At 43.2% G+C, this 27838-nt stretch overlaps 1 protein-coding gene across 1 annotated transcript in view; it reads right to left on the bottom strand.

Moving 5' to 3' along the window:
• Positions 1-607: 607 nt before the first annotated feature.
• The window catches only part of XKR4 (XK related 4), a 272966-nt gene continuing 245735 nt past the window's right edge, over positions 608-27838 (bottom strand). The window contains exon 3 of the mRNA XM_053242772.1: positions 608-2973. Coding sequence (XP_053098747.1) covers positions 2027-2973 — 947 coding nt within the window. The 3' untranslated portion in view covers positions 608-2026. The remainder of the gene's footprint in view (positions 2974-27838) is intronic.

The raw sequence follows: 27838 nt of genomic DNA, 5'->3' as shown, positions 1-27838 counted from the left end.
GTATGGAAAACACCTATTTCTACATCTGTTTTGCAGATGCATGTTGCCTTGCTAGCACTGGAAAATGTATGGAACCAAAAGCTAGCAAATTGTTATTTCTTTGTGTATCTCTGACACACAAAGAGCAGGTTATCTTGTATTTAGGGGTTGTTGTTTTTTAAAAAGCACATTTGTAACCACATTTGTTTATTTTAATTCATCATAAGGCTTGTTTCTAATTCTTCCCCTTATCTGTGACAAAGCAAGTTTTTACCATTGCATCTAGGATACACATTTTGCTGAACCTGAAGCACTCATCTGAAAGTTCACTGTTTTCAGAATATTCTAAACATACCCATAGAAGCTATATGGGATTACATTGCAAAACAAATTAATAAGGTATCAGTACTATGTAGTTATATCAATGTACAAGAATCAGCATATATATTTACGGACCAATTCATAAACTCTATGTTATCAAAGAGAATGAGATCTGTGAGAAAAGATTCAAGGTTTATAAAAAGTAACACCTTTGTGTACTGCATTTTTGCTTTACAAAAATATTGACATAATCCATGAGTTATTCCACATTGCACCAGGTTGTTTTCTTTAAAAAAACACTATCAAATTTTGACTTGCACCTTTAATGCAACTGAAAGCACCATCAAGGGATACTTTGAACATAAAGAGAGATAAAAGGGAGGTATTTCATACCCAGATGATGTTTGCAAGCAATAGCACTCTTGTACAAATAACATTTGATAGATATAGAAACAGGTCTTGGCCAGTTCACAAAAAAAATCTTGCACACAGCTTGGTTTATTGTATATGTATACTTACAGACAAATGGCTGATTTTCACCTTCAGCAGGAGCAAACAGCATTATCTGCAAATGTGGAAAGTATGATTGTTCTTCCCAGCTTCTTGCTTCTTTCAGACTTGTGCTCACCCATTTTCTGTCCCTCAGACAACAATATCAATTTTGTAGTTACACAATGTTTGGCACTAGAAGGGCATGATATGTTGTGGTATATTATCACACCTTCTACATACATTCACACACAGAGCCATGCATCCTGGGGGTCTTGAAAAAGATTTAGGTCAAAAGACTATTCATATTTTGATGTCATTCTATACATGGTCCTCAAATGGTTTAGAATATTGAATCTACACCTTCTTCTTGTTGCTTTCTCTCCCTCCCTCCCTTTCTCTTTGCATTTGAAAACTTAATCATGATTATCATTTAATGTACTTTGCTAAGTACTAGAGCTCCAGATTCTTGATGGAATTGGTGGGATTATCTGTAAGATTTCTGTAAACAAAACCCCAAACTTTGAAGTTATGTGTATAACAATAATGTTTGTAATAAATAAACAAACAGCCCCTATGATTACAACACCTGTAATTTGCTGAATTAGAATTTAATTTTGTTCTAGGTTTTGGATAAAAATTATTAATGTCTTTTTCAATGATAATTCTTTTGCAAAGGATTTATGATTTACCTATTAAAGACTAGAGGACTATAATTTTATAATTTCTTTTATAGAAACTAGAGTTCACATAACAGTAACATTGCCTCTTACAAAATAAGCTGGTTTTGACACATTTTCTCAAACTGTTTCTTCATTTTGTAAATGACTATGTAAACATCAATGCTGAAGTTCTGTAAAATAAAATATTAAAAAATGCACTGTGGTATGTTGATGCCACCTTTCAAACTTTCCTCTTTTACTTTTAAGTACTGTGCAGTGCACTTTGAAAGCAATAGGAAGTTATGAATGGACTAGGTCTATTTCTCAGTTGAGATTTTTGTTTTGGGTTTTTTTTGTTTTTGTTTTTGAGGCTTTTGGATGCTGCTGTTTTATAGATGTATTGCAGACAGGCTGCAGGACAGTGGATCAAATGATAATCATGATGGTAGCCAGACTAAGGACACTACTATATTTTGTCACTCTGTTGTAGAATGCAGTTATTGCCACGGCCCTATTGTCACCCTTTTATTTGAATCTGTATCATAGCCGCTGCATTTTCTCCTTAAAAATTGTATTTATAGTGTTGTTTCATATTCCAAGCGCTCCTGTATAAGGGCATCATCTTTATATTGTAGCCGCGGAGGAGCAGGAGAACATTCAAAAGCTAAAATGGCCTTCCTTAGGCTCCTGTCCAAGACATGTCTCTCCCATGCTGGATACCTGTTTCTGAACAGATCAATTTTGATTACAGATTCTTCAATCCTTGGTGGCCGGGATGAAGGGGTAGAAGGTGCAGTAGGCCTCACTTGAAAGACAGGCACACACCCATCCCTCTCTGCAAATTTCTGATCCCGGTCACTTGTGACACTCCGATTATTAGAAATAGACCTTAAAGTACTTGATGCTACTTCTGGAGGAAGAGTAAAGGCAGCTACTGAGTCCTCACAAGCACAGCTTGGTGACTGCCCAAATCTTGGTCCATTAGGATGAAAGAAGGCATAGTACATCAGCATAAAAACAATGCCGGTTAAAAAGCTGCTAAACACCACACATAGTGCCGGTATGGCAAATGCATCAGAAATCAGAGGAGCCTTGTACAGGTACCAAAGAGCACTCAAGGCAGTGTTTTCCAAAAGGATCACAAAATAGTAAATGAAAAGCCTACAGCGTGTCCTTCCCTCCTTGACGTTGAACCAACTAAAGATATAAATTATCCCAACAACCATGTCGAAAACAATCTCTTCCCACTTAGTGATGCAGAATTCCGTCTCACAATGGACGATCCAAAAGGTCATGATACACCAGTGGAGGACTATGAAGATCCCAAAGTACAGTTGGAAAACAGAGGCAAAAAGAGCAAAAGTAATCACCCTGGCTGCAATTGTGAAGAAATGCCAGCAAAACTGGATTATTACAGCCATATAGCTGATAGGCTTCTTGTCATCGCGGGAGTCACGGAGAGCTTTTTGATATGAAGCCAAAGCCCATGCCAAAGACACAAGAGATGCTGCAGCAGTTAGACCTAGAAGGGAAAAGAAATACATTAAATACATTAAATGCAAAAGATGCACATGTTTCATACATGAGATGTAGTGAAACATGATTAAGTTATGTCTTTGACCCTTATTACACAACTGAAAATGCTAATTTGGTCATTAGTAGCATTTGGTCATTAGTTCTAAGAGTGGTGGACCCCACCCACCATTGTCCTAACAAATTGAAAGAAACATAGTACTCTTGTAGAGCTGGTCAGTTGACTACAAATACAAATAGACAGAAATAAAGATGCGAGTATCAGACCCATACATATTAATGCCTGAATCCATATTTACAACAAAAATTGAATTGTGTAGTGGCTTTTAGCCAGCTGAAAAAAATGTGTGGTTTTAAAAAATGTTAGAAGACACCACACACACACCCTCCCTCCTTCCCTCCCTCCCAATTTCTTAGCCTCTGCAGCAACATGCTGTCAGTTTTACACATTATTGTTATTGTTAATGCTATGACAAGGAACATTAAGTGAGTGAGAGAGAGAGAGAGAGAGAGAGAGAGAGAGAGAGAGTGTAAAGTTCCACTTACCACCTCTTTTAACATGGCATTCCTATCTAGGATTCCCTCCCATGAACTGTGAAAGTGCTTTCTATCCAAGTGTCTGAACTTCGGTTATAAAGGGGGTGTTGTGTATACATTGAATGGTTGCTATCTTGAAATAATTTGGTGGATCAGAAAGGAGATCTCCCTCAAGGGGTCCCAAACCCTCCTTCCCATGGGCTGTGAATATTTTCCATTGGTCTGTAGATGCAAAAATTTTTAGAGGGAGACATACACAGACAGACATGGTGATCTCATAAGCCTTCAAAACTAGGCTAAATATGAGAGGATTTCACTAAAGCGTTGTACCTCAAAGTTAAAGAGCAATGCTAACTGTTTCTTCTAGTTATATTTCAAGGAGTGTGATAACTAGAAGACAGTTGGGTAGCAAAATCTGCAGAAACTCAGTGTAAAGCAAATTACATCCTGTTTTACACTCTCATCCAAACCATAACAATCACAATCCAGCACAAAGTAAATTTAGTTGAAGCATATTGATTTCAGATTTTGTTTGGCTTTGCCTCCCCTGCCCTAGAATTGGTACCCTAGGCGACTGCTTAGGTCTGCCTAGTGGATAGACCAGCCCTGTTCACAATGACCACATTCACATGTAATGCAAAACCAGAGGTTGACAAACCCGCGATTAATTTTTGAAACTGTTAATCAGATCACAGGCATGCATCCTACCGCAGTTGGGCAGCCTCTGGTTTCAGGGCTGGGTGCCCCCTCCCTCATTCTTGGCTGCTGAGGCTGTATTCCAGGCACCCGCATGCTGCTCACATCACCAGACTGAAACAATTGTATGGTAGGAGAGGAATAATCAAATCCATAATGTGGAAATTAATGTGATGCATTAAAAAGTAAGTCCCTATGAAGGTTGAGGTGACAGCCAGTGCTGCAGGGACAGTGGTCATGATGGCTGCTGGTTGAAAGGGCCTACTTGCCCCCTAGATGGTAGAATGGGTGGTCCTCTGGCCAGCCCTTGGCCTCCTCCCTGGCATTTGGTGGGCAGTCCCACTGTGGCCCATGGGGTGATGTCCCTCCTGTCCAGCAGGATGGATGCCAACATGTTGTAGTGGGCTGTTGTCCTGGGCTCCACGCCAGAGAGTTTGTTTTGTGGGGTCACCTCTTAAATTTCTTCTTAAGATGATACAGTCTCTCCTTGTACTGGCTGGCAGTGCACTGGTACCTGTAGAGAGACATCTGCTGGGAGATCCAGCCGTAGTGACCTCATTGAGGATCTGGTTCTGGAGTTGTGCCTGGACACTCTCACTTGTCCACAGTTTCACAAAGTCCCCAGTCTCCACGTCCATTGAAAGCTTGGCATGGACCATTCTCAAGGCATCTCCAGCTTGACTGCTCCCCGTGGTGCAGGTGTGGCAGCAGAAGGAAGCTGGGACTGCATAGCTGTCTGGAGCACCTAGGCATCTGCACATCCCAAGAGGTTGTGAGCCACCAAACTCCTGTTGTAACGTGACTGACAATATGTCTGGGTGTATGAAAGGGGCCAACTGTTGCATGCACAATCATGAAGCACTGGACACATGCGGGTGTGGCCAGGCAATTATTCCGTGCACAGCAGGAACAGGTCAGGTGAAGAGACATGCCCTCATGGCCTTATCAAAAGTATCTACTACAGACAGGCCCTGATAGAGCAGTGGTGCACTTCAAATGAAGGGGTAGCCGCAAGGCAGTGGATACCACTAGAGTGGGCACTGATGACAGATTCATCAAGTGTTCATAGGGAGGAACAAGGATGGGGGTGAGCAAAGGGCAGCCTTGGAGGCCCCCTGGCCTCTGTGCCCTATTCTTGAAGTAGGACAAGTTCCTCTTGTGTATGAAGCCCCTCATCCCACTATCCCTGCTGGTGCTGAAGTTAATAAGCAACCTTCCAAACATTGTGAGGCACATGCATAATGAGGACAACGTTCAATGCCACAGTGGCAGCCTGCAGGAATTCAGTTGTCTCACATGAATCAGGAGGCCACTTGACAGCACAAAACTAATTGCAACATTCAGCAGAGAATATTCACAGCAATGCCAAGCTGTGCCCCATGCTTTTAACAGAAACAAAATCTTCTGTGCAACATCTGGAGAAGAGTCTCCTTGCCATGGGGACCCCATGCACACCATGGTTGCCAACTTCCATCTGCCTGGAACCCTGGCAACGGGAATTGCAGTAAGTGCAACCTTTTGTGCAGGTAACACTTTCCTATGCCAGGTTGCCAATGTTGGGGGTGTCTGTGATCTACCACAGGTTGTCCAACAAGGGGCATCGTTGTGTAAGGCAGACATTTCCAAAGAGAGAAAGGGATTGCACAGCAATCCCAAAGAAGGTAGTCTGAGGTGCAGTGTTGATGTGCAGTGATGTGTTGTGCACACCAGTGTTTCTGCACAGGCGGCTGCCAGTATGGGTTTAATGGTGTGACATGTGCAGTGGTGGGTGGGGCTACCTCCCCACTTTCCCCCGTCGCTGTCTTCCTCTCCTATATTTCTGGTGGGACACCCAGTCTGCCAAGAAATCTGCAAAAACCTGAAAGGCTAGTGTCTCTTTAAATACTCCGAATGTGGGGCCATGACATCATTGTTGTGAGGCAGAATCGGAAAGAGAAAGGAAGATGGCAAGGGCTTTCACCAAGAGGTGGTCAGCAAGAGCCGTGGTGTGCATAGAGCTACCATGTTCCTGGGTGAGTCTGAGCCACCCTCTCTATTATTATGGTTCTGAAAGCAGCAAGAAATGGCGGTCTGTGTTCAGACATAATGCTGCCGCCACCAAACCTCAGTGAAACCTACTACAAACAAAAGGTTCAAATTGGAGTTTGGCAAGCCAAACCGCAGGTCACTTTTGCCTTGAAACCATGCTTGCTTGCATGCATTTGGAAGTACCAGAGTTCCAACCTCCGCCCCATTTACTCCAGTTTTGTGTTATGGGATCATTCTACATGATCCCCACTGTATGTTAAGGTCATCTGAGGCGGTCCATCTCAATTTGCCCCCAGTTCGTCTGGTGATGACTCAGAGGCGAGCCTTCTCTGTAGGTGCCCCGGGATGCACTCCCGACAGAAATCCGTAATCTGAATTCATTGCTGGCCTTCAGGAGAGCCCTGAAAACCTATCTGTTTGGTCTGGCCTTCCAGGGTTTTTAATTTGTTGTAAATTGTTTTTAACTGCTGTAAGTGTTCGGAGGTGTTCCGTTAACTGCTGTAAGTGTTCGGACTGGTTCTCCAGGGTTTTTAACTGTCCAAATATTTTAACTGTTAATTTCAATTTATACTGTTTTTATAATTTTAATTTTAACTGTTAAGTGATTTTAATTGTTTTTATTTTGATGTAAAGGCTCCCTGAGCCTTTTAAGGAAGGGCGGTATATAAATCCGATAGATAGATAGATAGATAGATAGATAGACAGATAGATAGATAGATAGATAGATAGATAGATAGATAGATAATACCTGTGAAAGTGGCCAACCAATTGGGAAACTGTGCTTGAAAAGTACTTATCAATGGCTCTTTGTCAAACTTATAAGTGGAGTGTGGGAGGGCTCTGTACTGGGCCCAATAGTCATCAACACTTTTATCAATGCCTTAGATTAAGGGGTGGCAGGAATCCTCATCACATGTGTTCACACGCACTGAACTCAGCTAAGATTAGGTTTTGGCATGCAATCAGTAACACTCAAATTCTACTTTTTCCAAAATGGTATCAAGATGTCTTGAGTGTTTCTCGCTCAAATCTTATTTTGACCTGTCTTTTTAGAGTAAGGAAGAGTGTGAGAATCCATGTTTAGGAGACAGAGCGGCAAAGCTACAGAGGCAGGGCTTGCGTGAGTCTCCACAGCCGCCCTCCTTCCTCACCTCCAGGAGCAAGATGAATCCATAGCCTGTCTCTTGCCTCCTGCCCAGTCTGCTACATTAGTACAGGGCTCAGGGGAGTGGCAAGGCAGCATGAGGGGCTGAAGCTTTGGTCTGACTCTTGAGGAGTCTCCTTCTTCAACTCCAGTCAGGCTGAATGCAGTCTCCAGTGCTGCATTCAGATGTAATGGAGGCTCCATTGAGCCCGTTTTGAGCAGCAAAACTCACCACTAGCTGAGGGTTCAAACTGGAGCCCCCTGAGCGAAACTTTGGGTCATGACAGGGATGGGACCAGAACTGCACATGTTTGGAAATAATGGTAAGGAAACCTCATGTCCCTGCAACTCTGGTTCCCTGTTAAGTGTGTATGTGGCCTATGTTTGAGACATTTTGCATATTAAGTTGTTATTGATTGTCTGAAATCTCTCTTAGAAAGTGATAGATTCTGAGCTTCTTAATATTTTGCTTATCTTAAGAACAGAAAGCTATAAATGAGATCATTATAGTTTTAATATCCAGCTATGAATTAGCTAGATTTGTTTGAAAACACAAAAAACCCCACCCCTATATTATTAAACTGAAACTCAAGAAGGTTTCTGAACTGTTGAGGTTATCAGGAGAATCTATATATATAATTCTCTAAGACATATTCAGAGAAAAGGGTGGTGTCCGGGTTTGGGGGGAGAAAATGGTGATGGCAGTGGTAGCGGGGGAGAAAACAGCGATGGCGGGGGGAGAAAACAGCGATGGTGGGATAGAAAGTGGCAGTGGCCAGGAGGCTGAGAAGGGGGGAGAGCCAAGAGGGAGGCAGGAAGGAGGGGGCAGAACTAGAGGCGGAGATGCTCTGCATCTAGGCCAGCTAATATTTACTAAAAAGCCTAAGACAAGATAATTCAAGAAACAAGAAACGCAAGAAATTGGGTTTTTTAAGCCATGACTCCAAATTGTGATTCAGATTTGGGTATGAAGGTAGTTTTGTTTGCAGAAGAAATTGTTAATTGTTAACATTATTGCATAAGTAATGAATATGGAAGAAGAAGTTGCTAGATGGGAGGAAATACAAGATAGTAAAGTTGCTCACATGACCGAAATTCTGGGTGTCTAGGGAGGGCTGGGAGGAAGGCAGAAGTATACTTACCTGCCTCCAAATGATCTCCTGGAATGCTGTGCTGTGCCGTGCTGTGCAGCTGCACATACAATTGTTGCTGTGGTGAGCAGTGCAGGGCTGCAGCATGCCTCCTTGCAGCTCCAGTCAGTGGCGCTCCGGAAGCGGCCAACATGCACTGGCCATTTCTGGGGTGCTGCTGTCTGGGGCTGCAGGGAGGCACGCTGCAGCCCCATGCACCCACTTTTTATGAGAGTGGCAGCAGGAGGGGGAAGTGGTGGGGTGGGGGCTGGCAGGGAGGCAGCACCTCCCCTGACCCTTAAACAAACCACCCTGCCCTCCCGGGTGTGTGCAGAAGCAGATCCATACACATCCCTAGAGAACAGCTTGAAGCTTTTGATGAATCTTTATCCCCAAACAACCTAAAATCTAAAGCTTTATGGGCAAATTCAGATAAATGTTTGGCATAAATTGATCATCCCTGCAACAAGAATGTTGTTTTTAAAACTTTTTAAAAGGCAGTCGAGACACATTTGTTCACCTAGGTTTTTAATTAGATGCTGCTTTAATAGTTTGATAGTATTTTTAAATAGTTTTAACATGGTTTTAAATTTTAAATTGTTGTAATGTTTTAACCTTTTTACTTGTTGTTATTGTTTTGTTGTAACCCCCCCCCCCGAGACTTGCATTTTGGGCAGTACACAAACACATTAAACAAACAAACACATACATACATACATACATACATACATACGTAAGAATGTACCTTGGAAAAGAAAAAGCATAATGACTAGGAATGCAGAGGAGTCATGACAATTTCAGAAAAGGAGGCAGATCTACTACAGGCCTGTTACTCAGTAACAGAATCTTAATATATGTTCTAATCAAGTTGAACTAGATAATCAAACATTCCCATTGATCATGGAGGAAGTTCAGTAGTGAAGTTACATGTTTCAATAATTCAGTATAAAATATACTTGAAAAGAAGAAAATACTTAAATATAATGTAATTAACAAGATTCAACAATGAACAATTTGTGCAATGAGGAACCATTTATGCAACTGATACAGAGAATATAACAAAGGGAGTAGCTTTATAATTATTATCTTTAAGAATTTTCCTGTTTTGCTAGAAGAGGTGGTTCAAGATCAGGGACTTAGGGTTCTTATTATCAAATGAAAGATTTCATAAGACATTAGTTTGTACTTATGATTCAAGAGAGCCAAAGTAACAATTCTGGAGAATCTATTTGAGACCTGCTTCCATTTAGAAGTAGGAGCAGCCCTAGGTATTTGGGCACTGAGGTGAGGTACAAATTGTTGCCTCCCCTTTCCTCCAGGCCCTGAAGCATTTAAATGGGGCAAAAAGGAGTTCATACTGTTAGACATTGGGGTTTTCTTACTGAATAAGTGAAATGATCACATTATCAGTTACAGCTGGTCAGATCTTTTTTCTAAGGTAGTCACATTGGTGAGATCAATGCTCTTTAATAAGCGATTTCATTTCAAACCGGACCCAGTTAGGGTTTGAACCAAGTTGATTCAAAAGGACTCAGAGGTGTACTGGTAAAGGGGAATCCAGTGAGGATACCTATCTTGAATTTTAAAGACTGAACCTGAATAATGGAATAACTTATTGAGGAGCACTGATCTCACCAATGTGACTTACCTGTAAAGGGCATGGGATGCAGGCAGGGGGCTTCTCTAAAGGGAGATTGGGTGGGAGGGGAGTCAAAAAGTCCCTTTAAAATGCTGCCGCCGGCAGATGCGGTGTTGGTGGAGGCTCCACCACCTTCCCCTGCTAGCCTCCCCCTGAGTAGCCCGGGCCAGTTCAGGCCTGATTCAGGCCTCCACGCATGCCCAGAGGCCATTTGTGTGACCACACAATTCTGTACCGGTCCTGAACCAGGCTTAAAACAGCCTGGGCTACTCAGGGGGAGCTGGTGGGGTGCGGGAAGCTGGCACTGCCCCTGCATCTGGTGACACTTTAAAAGTGCTTTTTGACTCCTCGCCTGCTCAGTCTACCTCTAGAGAAGCCCCCTGCTCCTCCTTTACTGATAAAAGGGAATCCTCACCAGATGCCCCTTTACCAGTAGAGTTCCAAGCCGGCTTGGCTCGAATCAGGCCCAGTCCAGTTTGAACTCAAACTGGATGAGGCCAGTCCAGTTTGACCACAAACCTGTCGAGTCAAGCCCAGCTTGCGCTGAGCCAGCCCGCACACCCATAATTCAAGACTGGTATAAACAGCCAAGCAAAAACATCTCAGTATTTATACCCATTATATAAAAGGGCAGTTCCCAATTTCCTTCAAAATACTGATTGAGGGAGCCATGCGGATCTCAACTGCAAGAGAATTCCACAGCCTGGGGGCAATCACTAAGAAGGCTCTGCCCTGTGTGCTCAACAAATGGACCTCAGCAGGTGTCAGCACATGCAGAAGAGCCCTCCCAGTCAACTTAGTCAGGTGGTTAGATTCAGCTGGGTGCAAGCAATTCCTAAGGAAGCTGGGGCCCAAGCCATTTAGGGCTGTTCATCAATCACAAATGAGTTTGAAATGTACAGGGAGGTACATGCTTACCATCTTTGTAACATCTAAAATGTCTGGTCAAGTACAATAAATAAGAAATCGTAAATCTCTTATCTTAAAAGCTTAAGTATATTTTAAGGTTTGAGCACTGCTTAAAACTAGGGGTGTACACGGAACCACTCTGGGCAATTCAGTTCGAATTTGAACTGTACTTGAACCCAAGCACCCAGTTCGTGTGCCAGTTCATTAGAACCGGCCAGTGGTTCAGTCCAGGCACTAGAACCGGGTTGAACCAGTTTGGTTCAACCCGGTTCTGCATACTTGCAAGGGGTAATCTGGTAAGGATTTCTGTTACAAGCAAATGGAGAATCCTATGGGGCTTTAAAAGGATGGGTAGGGTGGGCGGGAGGTCACCTTACATGCTGCAGCAGTGGTGTGGCTCCTTGATGGTGGTGGCAGCTCCCCGGTGATGGTGGCAGCTCCCCCAGGCCCCATTGGCACTCCACCCCCATTAGCATAGGCCGGCGGAAGCCCAGTTTGAACTGGAGATCATTATAATGGCCCGAACCAGGCCTCTGCCAGCCCACACTGTTGAGGGGAACACCAGAGGGGCCTAACGGAGTATTGCTTACCCTCTACTGCTGTCAAGGAGCTGCACTGCTACCGTAGTGCATAAAGTGACTTCCCTCCCACCCAACCCAGTAAGGATTCCCCTTTACAAGCAAAGGGAGAACCCTATGGAGTTGGAAAAGGATGGGTCAGGGGGGGCAGGCAAGTCACCTCATATGCTGCAGCAGTGGCACAGCTCCTTGGCAGTGGTGGCGGGCTGGCAGTGTTGGCTTCCCTAGGCCCTGTCAGTGCTCCTCCCATCAGCACAGGTGGGTGGAGGCTTGGTTTGGACTGGAGGTCACTTTAATGGCCCAAACTGGGGTTCCACCCACCCATGCCGATGCCCCCCCCATCAGTGTGGGTGGGTGGAGGCCCAGTATTGGAGGGGCCTAGAGGATCTGTTGCTTGCCTGCCACCGCTGCCAAGGAGCCACACTGCTGCCGCAGTGCATAAGGTGACCTCCCTCCCACCCCCTGCCCTTTTCCAACCCCACAGAGTTCCCCTTTTGCTTCTAATGGCAAAGCCTTACTGGATTCCTCTTTGCAAGCATGAGGAACTAGTCAAACTGCCCCCCCCCTTTTGGATAGCCTATTTGGTTTGAGCTCAAACCAGTTAATCAGGGCCAGTTTGAATCAAACCCAGTTCAGTTCAAATTGCACATCCCAGTTCAGTTTAACCCAGTTCAATTCCGTTTTGCACATCCCTACTTAGAACAATGATGGAGTTCTCCAACCACGGTGGATAACAGTGGTACAAAGTGTGGTAGAAGTGAATAGCCTACAAAGCCAGTTCCATATTTTCTTTGCTACTTAGGGTAAGGAAGAAGCCAGGTGTTGAAGCAAGCTAGCTGGAAAATCTAGTAGGGCTTCTTCATTCTAATAGAGGAAGTAGGAGGTTCTGACTTGGTTCTAGGGATGTGTATGAAACCATTTGGTGCTCCATTCTAAGAGCACTGAACCGGTTTCGGCAACTGGCATTCAAATCAGTTTGGTGGGAGCGGGGGTTGCTTTAAGGGGTAGGGAAAGTGCTGCCTACCTGCCAGCCCCCGCTTTGCCGATTCCCCCCCACTTGCACTCTTCCAAAAAGCAGGCACACAGGGCTGCAGCGTTCCTCCTTGCAGCCGGGATCAGTGCCAGCGGGGGGAAGTATTGGGGTGGGAGCTGGCAGGCAAGCACTGGCAGCACCTTCCCTACCACTTAAAGCAACCCCCGCTCTCCCAGGAGTGAAAGGAACTGGTTCTGTGCACATCCCTAGTTGGTTCATGGGGCGGTGAACTACCCTGTGGCTACAACAATAAACTTACTAGTTAAACTAGTTTAATTTATCAAGTTTGTTACCTGCTTCTCCGACATAGGTGAAGAGCTACATGAAAGAAGTTAATTATATATTGGAGGTTACAACAGCCACCCTTTTGAAGAGATTGTGGAGGCTTGACCTGGGCTCAGGAGAAGAATGCATCAAGCAACATTCTTCTCTTGACACATCTTCTCCACTCCAAGATGATTAAGATTGAATAAGCCGAGTTTAGAGAAACTGTGCCATGGGTGTGTTTGCTCTGAGCCTTAGATATTGAATCCTCCAATTATTTATTTGGAAACATGGGAGTGGTAACAGTTTCCCTCATCATTTGAAAACACAGACAACTGACTTACAGGTAATTGATCTACCAAAGTTATGTGCACACCATATTAGGTTTTCATTTAGTAAATAGTGGTTTGTCTGTACCCCATGTACTGGATGAAATCATTTTAAGAAATCTTGCAACTTTAATTGTCTAACTAATTTAAAGATGTTAGTTCACATATGAAAAGCAGTTTATCTCAAGGTTGGCACAAAATCAAGACTTTTCTTAAGAACCTGGTGATGTATCTTGTTAATATCGAGAGGATAATTTCATGCCTAGACTCGTTGGGTTTGCATAGTCTGTTTCTCATTCTTATCATACTTTACAATCTTCTTGGTATTCTGCCAGGTTCCAAAATAGGTTCCTATGGAAAAACTGTTGGATTGAATTATGGGGACATTCTTGACCTTACTAACGTCTGAATCAACTGAATACTCAATTTAATTCTGAAATGTAACAGAAGTATTTGCTATACCTATACCATATAAACATTCATAAACTTTTATAAAATGGAAGTTTTCGTATGGTTATATAGTTTAGGGATAATACATAAATCTTGTATTTTTAAATTTTAAACCTCCTATTTTCCTTTTTTAATCCTAATTTCTTACTCATTTTTCTCCCATTTTTATTTGGGAATTTTAAAAGCAACTTTTATTTGATTTGACTAATTGCTGCCTGCCATAAGGAAAATAAAAGGTTGGTTGTTATCAGAGACTATACAGAAAAATCTGAACATAGCTATATGCAGCTCTAGCAGCAGATTGGGGAGGAGAGGTGGTCTTGTGGTGGCAAGTATGAATTGTCCCCTTTGCTAAGCAGGGTCACCCTGGTTTGCATATGAATGGGAGACCAAATGTGAGCAGGGCAAGATCCCTTAGGAGATGGGGCAACTCTGAGAAAAGCACCCAAATGCCTGCATGCAGAAGATGCCAAGTTCCCTCCCTGGCATCTCCAAGATAGGGCTGAGAGAGATTCCTGCCTGCAACCATGGAGAAGCCGCTGCCAGTCTGTGTAGACAATACCGCACTAGATGGACCAATGGTCTGACTCAGTAGAAGGCAGCTTTCTGTGTTCCTATGTTCTGTGTTTCTATTGCAACAGATCTCAAGGCCCAAAGTGCCACCCATCAGCTTTCAGCAATGCCTCTCTTAGCTGTTCCATGCAGTCTCTCTCTCTTTAGGTCCTTTCAGATGCTGATATATTCCAACAGCAGCAGAAATTACCATGGATAAAAACCCACGGAACCCACACTGACAAGGAGGACTCATGTTATATTCTTAGTGTCATCTGCTGACAATCTGTGACAATCCATGAAATAACAGTGAAATAGCTGTCTTTTTCCAAGTGGGTAAACAAGAAGTCAGAATTTTAAAAGTATGTAAAAAGACAGTTCTTTCACTGTTGTTTCACAGATTGCTGCAGATTGGCAACAGATGGTGCTAACGGCTAAGAATATAATATATAATATAAATCCTCTTTCTCCTCAGAGGATTCCCAAAGGATTATTAATCCCATCTTCATCACTGTGGCCAATGCCACTCCATGTCCAGACGGAATCCAGCCCTTCCTGGATTCCCTCCCCCCGCCCCCAATGGTTAGCTGCCCAATCTGTGAGAGAGCTGTACTTTTCCAAGCCATGGGACGACCACGGAACATCCATTTTGTGACCATGAACACACAGAGCAAAATATTGCACAAGGAAGAACAGCGTGTGGACAGATTGCAGCGTAAACTGTGGAGCTGTGGTTAGCTTGTGGGTAACTGTGTACAGAGGATTGGCTCTGAACGGTACCGACCCAAATGCCCCCTCATTTCCACACCTGGGCACACATCTGTACACCTCTCTTCCTTTGTGCACACTCCTCTTCCGGTTCTCTATCCTAGGCAGTGTTTTCTCATTTTCTTTCACTTCTCAAAAAAAAATTCTAAGCATTCTAGCACTACACTAGTCTTCTATCACATACTTGCTACCATTTGTTTTTGTAGAAGCATGGGTAGCATGCTTCCCATGCTACCCATTTTATTTTAACACATGGGATGTAGTTTCCCACACTGGCTTATTAGCAATTAATTAATCAATCATTAATGATTAATAGATGTAATTAATTAATCTGGCTTTCAGATTTAGACTTTACAGTCTTTGCAGATATTGACCATGATAACTCACATAGATTCTACACCTTTTAAAGTGCTAACGGGGCCAGTGTCATAGATTACATTTTGGTATTTCTGATATTCCTTTCCTGGGTTCATTAATCTGACATACATAATAGATCAGAGAGTGACCATCTATCCTTGGTCATGTCCTTTTCTGCATGTTCTGCTCCCGCCCCCACAACACACTGTATACATTAGAGGGCCTTACGCAAGGTAATCAATGCCTTCAATAGAGTGCTGCTCTTAATGAGAAGCTCACAACCTAGTTAAACTCTCAGCAGTTGCTGAAACAGAGGCAATTTGCAAGACTATCCAAGTCAGACATTTATGATATTTTTTCAGAAATTATTTCTATATTGAAACCCCATTTGACCACAACAAGTCAAACTCAGAGGGGGCAGACAAGGAAGGGCTGGTTTGACCAGGAATGCTAGCTTAAGACCAGCGTTGTGACAACTCCAGACCTGAGTTAGGGTGGAAAGATCGGACCCCCTGATTACGTCAGTTTTGCTCTCAATACAAGTAGTTTTTGAAAATTAAGGAACTCTTCAATTATAAAGATCAATAGAGAGAACTGGATCTCTGTATAAGCCAGAAAAATGATAGGAAGTTCTGGGAATTGGTGGCAACTGGGATTCAGTCTAATTCCATTTCAGATGCACATATCCCAGCTGAGACCTGGTTTCAATACTTCCTGGGCATCTATGGTAGTACATAGAATGAGACAACTTAAGTATACCCTGAATTTGGCCCCCTTCCAGAGTGTCCTACAATCACAGTTGATTGGTGTTTTGACCCTGGGAAAAGCCCCTGGAGAGGACATGGTGACTCCTGAGGTATTTAAATTGAATGCCCATCGGTGGACTCCCATTTTTCAGTTCAAATCTTTATTGTTATGGTCATTTGACCAGAAAAACTCCAATTTTTGTGAAGCTTTTCTCCAAAATAGTTAACACCTGTGTGGTCCCTCCAAACTGGAAACAAAATATTATTTATCCAATATTAAGGCAATAGGCAGGAGCCTTCGAATTACTGTCCAATCAGCATCCTGGATGTATCCTCCAAATTATATACTAAACACCTTTTAAACAAGCTGGAAGATTGGGCAGATATGATGAAATTGTTTCATCCAGAGCAGAAAGGCTTCCGTAGGGGTCACAGTACAATAGATCACTGAATCATCTTGAAGTCCTTGATCCACACAACCCTTTATGTTGTGTGTATTTACCTTTCATCAGATTTTGACTCCACTGATAGATTTAGATTGTGGGAAAAGCTTAAGAGGGCTGACACTGACAGACAGCTTCTCAGGTCACTGATTGACTTGCACTCCCACGGATAGGGTGAGAGTGGGTCAACAAGGATAACTATATGACCCCATTTTATTAAACAAAGGAGTCAAACAGCGCTGTCTACTGGCTCCCTTTTTATTTAATTGTTATATCAATGATATAGTACAGTCCATGGAGTCTCAGAAATTCTTCTCCCCACTCACTTAATGGGCACAAAGCCTCAATCTAGATGTCTGCTGATGATATGGCACTTATATCATGTGTCAAGATTGATCTTAGAAGAATGCTGATCAGATTGGCGATTCCTGCAAAGAGAAGTTGAGGACCAACTATGGTAAAACAAAAGTGGTAGTTTTTGGTACCGGTAGAATCAAACAGAGATGGACAATTAACACTCAGCAAACAGAACAATGCCCCTCCTTTATATATTGGGTATATCCTTTCAGAAATATTTGGACATGGTCAGTCCACCTTAATGCAGCCCTATTAACTGCATGATGCAGAGTGGAAAATCATTTTAAAATTTTTCTTCGGGGGTGCGTGTGTCAATTAATAGCTCCTGCACTCAAAATGTTTCAGGGCAAAGTAATTGTGCAGCTTTTGTATGTAGCAGAGATTTTGGGGGGTGGAATATGAAAGTAAGTGATAAATTGGAAATAGTCCAGAATAATTTCCTGAGGACCTGGGCCTTCCCCCAGGCATACATCTAAGAATGGAGGTGGGGCTGCCCTTAATCTCAGTTAGGATCTGTGTGATACTGCTAAAATATTTTCAGAAACTTGACAACCTTCCGGAAGGCCATCTAGTTAAATCATGCTATTGACTCTACCAAGAGGGGAATGAGTAGGCAGATATTCTATCCCATATTCTACAAATGTACCCTCTGTCTTTACTAGAGGAATTTAAGTCCCGGGGTAGGGGGGAAAATCTGGGATTGGCTCATTGAGCCAGATGCTAGCCGAGACAATGGTTTGGTCCAACATTCAAAGTTCTTTCTATGAACTTTCTATGAAAGTTCTTTCTCACTTCATGAAAAACAGACCCACTTCACAGTACCTATTCAACCTCACTAGCTAGTTTACATTAAAAAACACCAGTTGGTTCCTTTCAACCATGAAGTAATATTTGCATTTTTTTAATCCAATCTCAATTTCTGATCAAGCATTGCTTCATGGCAAAATGAAGGTTTATGGAGAAATGAAATGCCAGGCTTATTCTCAATGATCAGAGCTAAATGTTGTAAGTATATTATATTGCTGCCCTTACCTTGTATTTATTTGACAGCATTGTGACAAAAAACTGAGAAACTTTATCTGTATCCAGTCCATTTTACTTTACTTTACTTTACTTTACTTTATTAGAATTACTGTAGAATCTAGAGGAAAGGGTTGTGGCACACAAGGACCAGGCAGTGGAATATAGTTAAGAATGTTAATAGTTTAATGATAGAAGTATGATTTACAGCAAGGCAAGTGCAGACTGCTTTCTGTTATCCTGCTGCTGCTTCTTTGTCTGCCCTACCTCCAAAAGTAACTAAAGCACCATTCAAGAGCTGGTCTGGATCAAGGAATGGATTAACCAGAAACACCACAATTACTGCCTGAAATGTCAATTTTAAAACTCACATTTATCTTCTGACTGCTGCTTTTCAGCACAGATACCAGCTAACATTCAGCACATGCAACTTCAGAATGTTACTTGACTCTAGTTCATCTTAAAGGGTGAATGATTTCTGCATCTAGAAATTCAAACATAGCAGAAACGTCTTTAATTTCATAACATTGTCCCCTAAATCACACATGCATACGAATCTCCTAACTGCTGCACACTCAGGGGTGGCCCATCCATGAAGCAAGTCAAAGTGACCCATTTCAGTTGGTAACATCTGTGGGAGCAAGATGTGAGACCCGTCTGCTCCCTGTCATTGTGGCTAGCTGCTTGTGGCCAAAAGCCATTTATTCATGCTGTGTCTAACTTGTGTTAGAAATCAGTCTGGCCAGTGGAGCAGAAATCAAGTAGTGGTAGTGGTGACAGCTGGCAGGAAGTTGCTGCTGTTGAGGGTCTGCAGATTGATTAGTTGGCGAAGCAGAACAAGGTGCTACTGGTCCCCACTTCTGGTGGCACACACATGGAGATTTGCTGCTCCATCGGCAATGCACATTATGCTGTTCCGGCTTGCTGAAGCCAGGACGACAACAGAGGTGGTGGTGGAAACTTCTCCTGGCACACAGACACAGGCTAAGGGTGGAGCTCAGCAACACACACATATGGTGCAGCAGGCCCGGATGCTGAAGTAGGGATGTAGGGATATGTATGAACCGGCACTCAGCCAGTTAGGCAGTGGAGGCAGTACTTTTAAGGAGTAGCATACCTCCTTGTCACCCTGTTCAGTGTGGGACTGGAAGTGGCCAGTGCATGTGCGTGACATGCGCATGCGCACCAGCCACTTCCGGTCCATTGCTGACCGGGGCTCCAAGAAGGTACGCTGCCACCCCGTGCCAGTGGTTTTGGAGACAGCACAGGTGGTGAAAATGCAGTGTGTGTGTGTGTGGGGGGGTGAGTACCCTCCCTGCTTCTTAAAGGTAACCCCCCGGCCACCAAACTGGCCTGAACTCCAGACCGCCAAACTGGTTGGTGCACATCCGGAAAAGACTGCCGAACCAATTCATGCACATCTCTAGTTATTTGTGGGGCTGTGCACATGCAGCCATGTGTCCCTCACATCTGTCAGAAAGAGAAGCCAGGAAATAGCCACATACCAAAAACACTAAGACTGTTCTCACGAGCAGCCTAGGCTGCTCTTGTGGAGCACCAGGATCCACGCGGATCCTGGCACTCCTGCCCAGCCTCACCCCACTTCTTAGCCTGGCTCTTAGCTGAGGTTAAGGGCATGAGTGAGCCCTTAACCCGGCTGCTTGGATCATGTGTTTCCTTGGGCTGCACACAGCCTGATGAGACACAGAGATGGCACCTAGAGTGTCCATCTGATGGGGGAATACCCCAAGGTAACACACTTGTCGCACAGTACCTTGTGGGATATCCAGAGGCCAAGGAAATGAGTCCTGGACTCTGTTGTTCCATACTGCCAGGAACAGCACATATAGCTGCTCCTGGCAGCATGGATCATGTGGTTGCGCAGCTTGCACACATGAAGATCAATCATCGGGGTGAAGGTAGGTTGAGGAGAGCTGGTCTTGGTAGCATGCATGAATTGTCCCATTTGCTAAGCAGGATCTGCCCTGGTTTGCATTTGAATGGGAGACTACATGTGAGCACTGTAAGATATTCCCCTTAGGGCATTGGGCTGCTCTAAGAAGAGCACCTGCATGCTTGCTGGGAGAAGGTTCCAAGTTCCCTCCCTGAGAGAACTGAGAGTCCTCTCCCTGATAGGGCTGAGAGGGATTCCTGCCTGCAACCTTGGAGAAGCTGCTACCAATCTCTGTAGACAATACTGAGCTAGATGGACCAATGTTCTGACTCTGTATAAGGCAGCTTCCTATGTGTCCCCCCGCAAACCCTCCCCACCTGAGTACGACCCTAATGTGTTCATTTGCAGCTCATCCACCATGATCTATTGCCCTTTTGGTACTATCCAGCCAATAAGGTCTACCCAGACTTCTAAATGACAAGTATCAGTACTACTTTCCTACAGCTTTTTCTCTCTGAATACCTTATTTTCAAAACCTTTCCTTTATGTCACAGATTCTGCAGTGTAATTGTTAACGTATCTACTCATTGAGTTAGAAGTAAGACTATTGAGTTCAATGGAGTTCAGTGCAACATACTCCCAGATAAATGCTCATAGGAATGCCGCCTTATCATCAGTTCATACTCCTTTCATTTTTGTCACTGAGAAAAATGGAAAGATGATCACTAAGTTAGTTTGTGGAATGGGTACTTCACAGGGTTGTTGTGAGGATAAAACGGGGAAGGGAAAACAACCATATAATCTTTCCTGAGCTCCTCGAGGAAGGTGAGGTAAAAGTCATAACCAAGTACAATATTTTGCCAAACAAATGCTCCTGAATATATTAAAAATGTAAGTAATTCAAACGGCAATAGTCTCTAAATAGAGCTCAGTTTTAGAAGCGTATATTTCAAAGTACTTCAGTAATGAGCAATTATTTGAAAACGTAAAAACACGTCAAAGTATTATTCCTGTTGATTGATCTCTAAATGAAGACACATAGACCACATTAGCACGTCCCGCAAAACCTCAGTTAAATGGGGCAGAGGTTTTGCGGAATTTGGAATTTGTGAACATCCAAATGCGTGAAACTGTGGTTTCATGGCAAAAGCAACCTGTGGATTCCCTCGCCACACTCCAATTTGAAACTTCAGTTCAGTTCATTCTTTTGAAAATGGAAACATAGGAAGCTGCCTTATACCAAGTCAGAGCATTGGTCCATCTAGCTCAGTTATATGTCTTTTTAAAACATCTGTACAAAAGGATTACCACTTCCAAGTTTGAGTCTTACTCCTACCAAAGTACTGCTGCTTGTGGTTTTTGAAACATTTTAGACCAGGCCTGCTCAACTTTGGCCCTCCTGCAGATGTTGGCCTACAACTCCCATCATCCCTGGCTATTGGCCACTGTGGCTGGGATTATGGGAGTTATAGTCCAAAAACTGCTGGGGTGCCCAAAGTTGAGCAGGCTTGCTTTAGATATTTCAAAAATAGTGAAAGATGTGGAAGAACAAAAGGGATTTAGACATTCTGTGGCATGCATGTCCAGTTTGTAAAGAGTGCAGTATGTACTCTGGTTGTGTACTGTATTCTCTTAGATTTATGTATTTGTACAATAGCTTGTTTCAGGAGGGGAACAAATGAAATGTGGTGATTGCAATATGAAGGCGAATTCTTATTGTTATTCTTACAGTGTAGTGTAGTGGTTAGAGTGACCGGGGAGTGGCTAGGACTGGGGAGACCTGAGTTCAAATCCCCATTCAGCCATGAAACTCACTGGGTGACTCTGGGCCAGTCACTTCTCTCTCAGCCTAACCTACTTTACAGGGCTGTTGTGAGGAGAAACATAACTATGTACACTGCTCTGCGTACCTTGGAGAAAGAGCAGGATATAAAAGTGAAAATAAATAAAATAAATAAAAGATGCTGTAATGAATTGAGCTTTCTAAAGCAGACCTGAATCTCCTCTCCCTTTCCATGGATAAGTTATTCAATATTGGCTCTAAAATACTATGCGTTACAATGTAGAAAATCGTGCAAATTACATGCTGTATCATTTGAAATCTATTAAATATGGAAATAATTTAAAATAAAAATAAAAATTAACATGTGATTTGCTCTGATAGTTCCAAGAAAACCTCAAATGCTCCAATATTCACAGGCGAGGGCATTTTCAATGGGATTTTTGAAAACAGGCTTCTGTACCATCTCACAACCTGCTTTTGAAAGTCTCCTCAGCTTCAAAAAGGGGCTGCCATGTGACATGGCAAGGGGCTGTTGCTCTGCAAACACAAACCCCCAACCCCCCTTGAGTATGCAGAACTAGTGGCCTTGGATTCCAAGCAACTCTGCGAAACAGGGGCTTTATCAGAGATTGCAGAGCATCCAATACTGCATAGCGTGGAAAGATATTTCTATTTACTTGACAAAGTTAACTTACTGTGGATATTAAATAAACATTTATACTGTGCAATATTTCACAAGATAACCTGAATTTCTTGTACCGTTGTGTTTCTATTTACCATGAGTCTTTCCAGACCACTTTTAGCACAGTAATAACAATTTTAGTAACCGATTGCTGGGAAACATCCAGAGGTACTCCCCCAAGCCTGTGGGGAAAATCCACTTTTCTTATGACTTATTTCAAGGACCACAGACTGGTGTGAAGCATTGTCTTTAGCATAATGGTTTTGTACTCATTTTCAGGAAAAACAAAATACCTGTCATGACCTCAATCCCTGCTTTCAAAAGTACCATTAAGACTGCAGCAGCCATGTCTGAGGGAAGAAAATGTTTTTCAAGAAGAGCACACACACAAAAACAAGCAAGCAAGCAAAGGGGACTTTTCTTTCCTAAAAAGAAAGAGCTCTTCTGACATATGTAACACCCGATGAATCTTCTGAAAACCCAGTGAGTCTGTGGAGGTTATGATGAGGCAACTATTCTTGTACCACCCCTTGATCATTGCCTGCTGATGCTGACCACTCCACTTGGCCTCATCTTTCTTTCTTAGCCTCGAGCCCTAGCTGCACTGGGGAAGTGTATGGTCATTCTTTGGAGACCATTCTCCCTAATTAGTTGAGTCCTTATCATCAGCATATATATCCCAATTTCGATGGCAGACAAAAGTTAATTACACTATCCAACTCCATATATTGATACGATTAAAATTAAGGTTCCCAACACAGTAACAAATGGGAGGACAATAAAAATCAAACAGCTCTCTGCCCAAGTTGTTACCAGGTAACCATTGAGACTCCTCCCAACTTGGCCTCATAAAAAAGCCTGTTTTGGAAGGAAAAACTTGACTAGAAATTTGGTAAAACATGAGAAGGCATCATATCATCAGAGAGCATTCTGTAGATGGAAAAATGTTGGGATCAGACGAAGGATAAATTCAACGATATATGATAAAATAAGTGCTTCATGACTCAGCACTGGCAAAATGTTCTGAAAAGTCTAACTGCTATTGTTTGCTATTACTCAAACCTACCTCCATGTGAGAGTTCAGCTCAGTTTGTGCCAAACAATGATAACTTTATGTGTGTAAAGGTGATGGGACAGTTTGATTCCATACTGATGGAGAATCTAAGAAATGAGTTGGGATGCAAGATATACATGGGACATGTAATGGGAGATCTGTGAATAAGAGGACTCATTTTGTAATTTTAGAGCAGAGAAACTAAGGGAGTGAAATGTGGTACAGTGATGTGGAAAGGGGATAAACACTTTTCTGCTGCACCATTTCCCTGATTTTTATTGTTTGTCGTGGACCTGTGAAAACTGCAGAAAGGGAAGCTCCTATATGTGCTTTTCTATGGTTTGCAGAGGTTGAAGAATGTTAGAGCATTCCAAGAAATATTTTGAGCTGATTGCCAACTTATTGTGAAGCTGAATGATCAGAGAAATTTTCATGCACATGTCCTTAGCATATGAAGACATAGTTGTTGAGTGCTAATGATATTAAGTATGTCAGTATAAAGATCATTCTGTTCTAGTGACTTTTGGCCCAAATAATATGCTGTTTGCGATTGAACTGTATGCCCATTCTGACTGTAAGACTTGAGCCCAACCCATGTCGTGAGAAATGAACAGATGTAATGCTTTGACAAAGAGAACCAAAAATAGATGTAGAAATATCTAGACTGTATAGACACAGAGGCTATTCACACGATGGGGCAAAATTGGGCGAGCAGAGGCTAGCCCGATTTTGCCCCATCGTGTGAACCACCGGGCTCGGCTGCGAGCCCAGTGGTTCCGAGTGCTCTGCAAACCTGGTTTTAATAATCATGAGTAGCCATGGCACGGCTTCGTGCAGTGGTTACTCATGAGGAGACCCCCGGAGGGGAGGCAAAAAGCTGCCTCCCGGCTCCGGGGGTCTTGCCAGCATGACTTGCGCGCTCACGCAGGGCATGCTAGAGCTTGCAGGGGCCAATTGGCCCCCGCTCCCCCCAGCCCCCGCCGGCTCTATCACTGAGCTGGCAATCATGTGGGCAGCTGATCCGGCCACCCAGGGCTCCCTCTCCCCGCTCAACGCCCCAAACCGGGTCTCACTGATCTTGAGACCTGGTTCTCTGTATTGCTTATACAAGTTAATCATATTATATCATGCTTAATCAGAGACACGGGCACACACCCAAACAGGGAATAATCCAGTGTTCATGCTATCTAAGGAGGCTTACAATTACAAGGTCAAATTTTTCACTGTGAACTATATTGTCAACATAGTGAAACAGATTATAACTCTGCAATCGACTATAATTATAAGAAATGTGTGTTGTTTTTGTGTGGTTTGTTTTCTGTGGTTTGGGTTCCAGGTTCATTAAAGACAACCAACAGCATTGCCAGGGAGGCTCTGTTCTAGGAATGTTAATCAGAATGTCTTAATCCAGCTATTAGCTTACAAAAGTTTAATCAAAGGTTAGCTCATAGCAGTCCTGGGATCAGGGGACTGGTTCATGTGTGGATTGTTAACTGGCTGAAGGACAGATAACAGAGGGGAGGAATTTATGGAAAGTTTTTACAATGGAGGGAAGTATGAAGTGTAGTCCCTCAGGGATCTGTACTTGTTCATAAATGATCTAGAAGTTGTAAAAAGCAGTGAAGTGGCCAGATTTGCAAATGACACCAAACTATTTAGGGTAGTAAAATCCACAACAGATTGTGAGGCACCCCAAAAGGATCTCTCCAAACTGGGGGAGTGGGTGCCAAAATGGCAAATGCGGTTCAATGTAAGCAAGTGTTAAGTGATGCATATTGGGGCAAAAATCCCCAGCTTCACATATACGCTGATGGGGTTTGAACTGTCAGTGACTGATCAGGAGAGAGATCTTGGGGTTGAGGTGGCCAGCTCATTGAAAGTCTTGACTCAGTGCATGGAAGGCAAATTCCATGCTAGGGATCCTTAGGAAGGGGACTGAAAATAAAAATACTAATATTATATTGCCCTTATAAATCTATGGTGCGGCCACATTTAGAGTACTGCAAAAAGTTTTGGTCACCGTATCTTAAGAAGTAGACAGTAGAACTGGAAAAGGTGAAGAAGTGGGCAATCAGGATTGATCAGGGGTTTAGAACACCTTCCTTATGAGGCAAGGCTACAACAACTGGGGCCTTTTAATTTGGTAAAGAGGCAATGGGAGATATGATCGAAATGTATATAAAATTTTGCACAGAGTAGACAGAGTGGATAGAGATAAATTTTTCTCCCTCTCTAACAGTACTAGAACCAGGTGTCATCCCATTAAACTGAAGGCCAGGAAATTTAGGACTGACAAAAGAAAGTACTTTTTTTACACAGCGCATAATTAATCTATGGAATTCTCTGCCCCGGGACGTTGTGATGGGCACCAGTTTGGATGGCTTTAGAAGGGGCTTAGACAAATTCATGGAGGACTGATATATCAATGGTTACTAATTTGGTGGCTATGGGTCACCTCCAGCCTCCAAGGAGGAATACCTCTGGATACCAGTTGCAGGGGAGCAACAGCAGAATGATGCTGGATGCTGGACTAGATAGGACTTTGGCCTGATCCAGCAGGGCTGTTCTTATGTTCTTAAAGCAATCAAAACAAAAAAGAAAATAAGTTGATGGGAACTGTGGAAACCAGCTATATAACATCAAGTGGGACAGGAAGAGATAGAAGTATAATGCTTACTGTATACTTCCAGACTTTTTAGGGGAAAATATAAACTTACATCCCAATTCATATACTGTTTAGCTACTTCTCTGGGAGTCAAAGTACATGAGACATTAAATGCACCACAGTACTATTTTTTTTCTTTAACAAAAATGCAGGTGCGATCTGTAGAAGGAATGGGGGTTGGAATGATCTGAGTTGGAATGGGGTTTCTCACAGTTGGTATTTTTTTAAAAAAACGATAGAGCTGCACTGATGCACTTAATGTCATGTGTCGTTTGAGCCTAGGATTTGCATAGTTAAATATGAATGTCTCTCATTAAAACTGACATCCCAATTGCTTGGCAGACACTAAGCTTATTCACATGATCCTCCTCGGGGTAGGAGGTACACCCAGGAGTGGGTAGGAGAGTTGGGTATGCTCCCAGTCAGCAGTCATGAGAAATCAAGTAGGAGGATGGGGAGTGTGAGCATGTGGGAGACAGGAGCTTAGTCAGGATTAGTACACCCTGTCCAAATGCCCTCCCCAGCATTTTACCAAGGGTGGATAAAACATCATCCAACCCAGTTCCTGCCTCCCATATTGTCACTCTCTCATCCTCCTATCTTAATTTTAGAGTTCTCATGGCCGCAGTAGGGGGCACACCCATCTCTCCTTCCCTGATGAGGATCATGTGAATGATTTTACTGGTTTGCCTTTTCAAAGAGGGGACATGGGACTTCTCTTGAAATAGAAACATAGCTGTTTGCAACTCTGAAACTCAAGGAATATATTTGCCCTGGAATATATTATCTGGTTAATGACTAGTCTCTCAAGAACTTTGTTCCACAGTTAGCAAGTGAAAGTCAACCAGTGGGGATGTGTTTCTACTGCTCTTACAAAATAACAACAGTAGCAGCAGCAATCTCGATGCTTTAGGAAAAAACAGCCAATCTAAAGAACAACAAACAAAAGGATATGGAAAAGCGAAGGGGTGGGCGAGAGGGATAAACCAGCTTCTTTTCTTTTCTTCTTTTCTATGTAAACCACTTGAGAACATATTTTGTTGAAAAGTAGTGTATAAATAAATAATAATAAAATAAATAGGGTGACAAACATAGAGACTGTTCTCATGAGCAGCTGAGCCCACGTTGGGCAGCCAAATGCTGGGCTTGGCTGTCTGTGAGCCCTGCCAGGATCCATGCAGATCCCGGCGGTGCCATGGCACCAAACCTACCACCGAAGCCTGGCTCTTATCCCAGGTTAAGGTTGCAAATGTTCCTTTACCCCGGCTGCCGGGATCATGTGTCAGCTCGGGCTACTTGCAACTTGTGCTGACACAGAGATAGGAGCCTAGAGCGCCCATCCCCTGGGGGAATCCTGGGGGACTCCCCCAGTGTACCACACTCAGTGTGCAGTGCACTTTGGGATACCTGGAGATAAGGAGTCCCAGCCTCAGAGCGATCCTGCATGAAGCAGGGCTGATGGTGTGAGAGTGCACTCCACATTCCCACCAAGCAAAGTACAATTGGGGGGGGGGGAGGGGGGATGGAATGGTTTGTGAAGTCTTCTCCTCCACCTTCCCAGTATGTCACATTATTATGGCCCCATCGTTTTCCTTACTTAGACAGATAGTTTTACTTAGACAGATACTATTCTGGAGCAAAAGTCCTTTCTCTGGAGTAAGACCCCTTTTTCCAGAACAAGAGGAACTGTGTATGTCACCCTGTATTGTTGTCCTGAGTGTCGCAGCAATCCCATTTAAATATCTCCAGTCTTATGCATACAAAGCAAAGCTTTCTTCCGTTCTTTAGTAACAGCC

The sequence above is a fragment of the Hemicordylus capensis genome, chromosome 4 (genome assembly GCF_027244095.1).
Source record: "Hemicordylus capensis ecotype Gifberg chromosome 4, rHemCap1.1.pri, whole genome shotgun sequence".
NCBI classification, from domain to species: Eukaryota; Metazoa; Chordata; class Lepidosauria; order Squamata; family Cordylidae; genus Hemicordylus; species Hemicordylus capensis.
The sequence above is the reverse complement of the archived record's forward strand: the minus strand, read 5'-3'. Positions and strand labels throughout refer to the sequence as shown.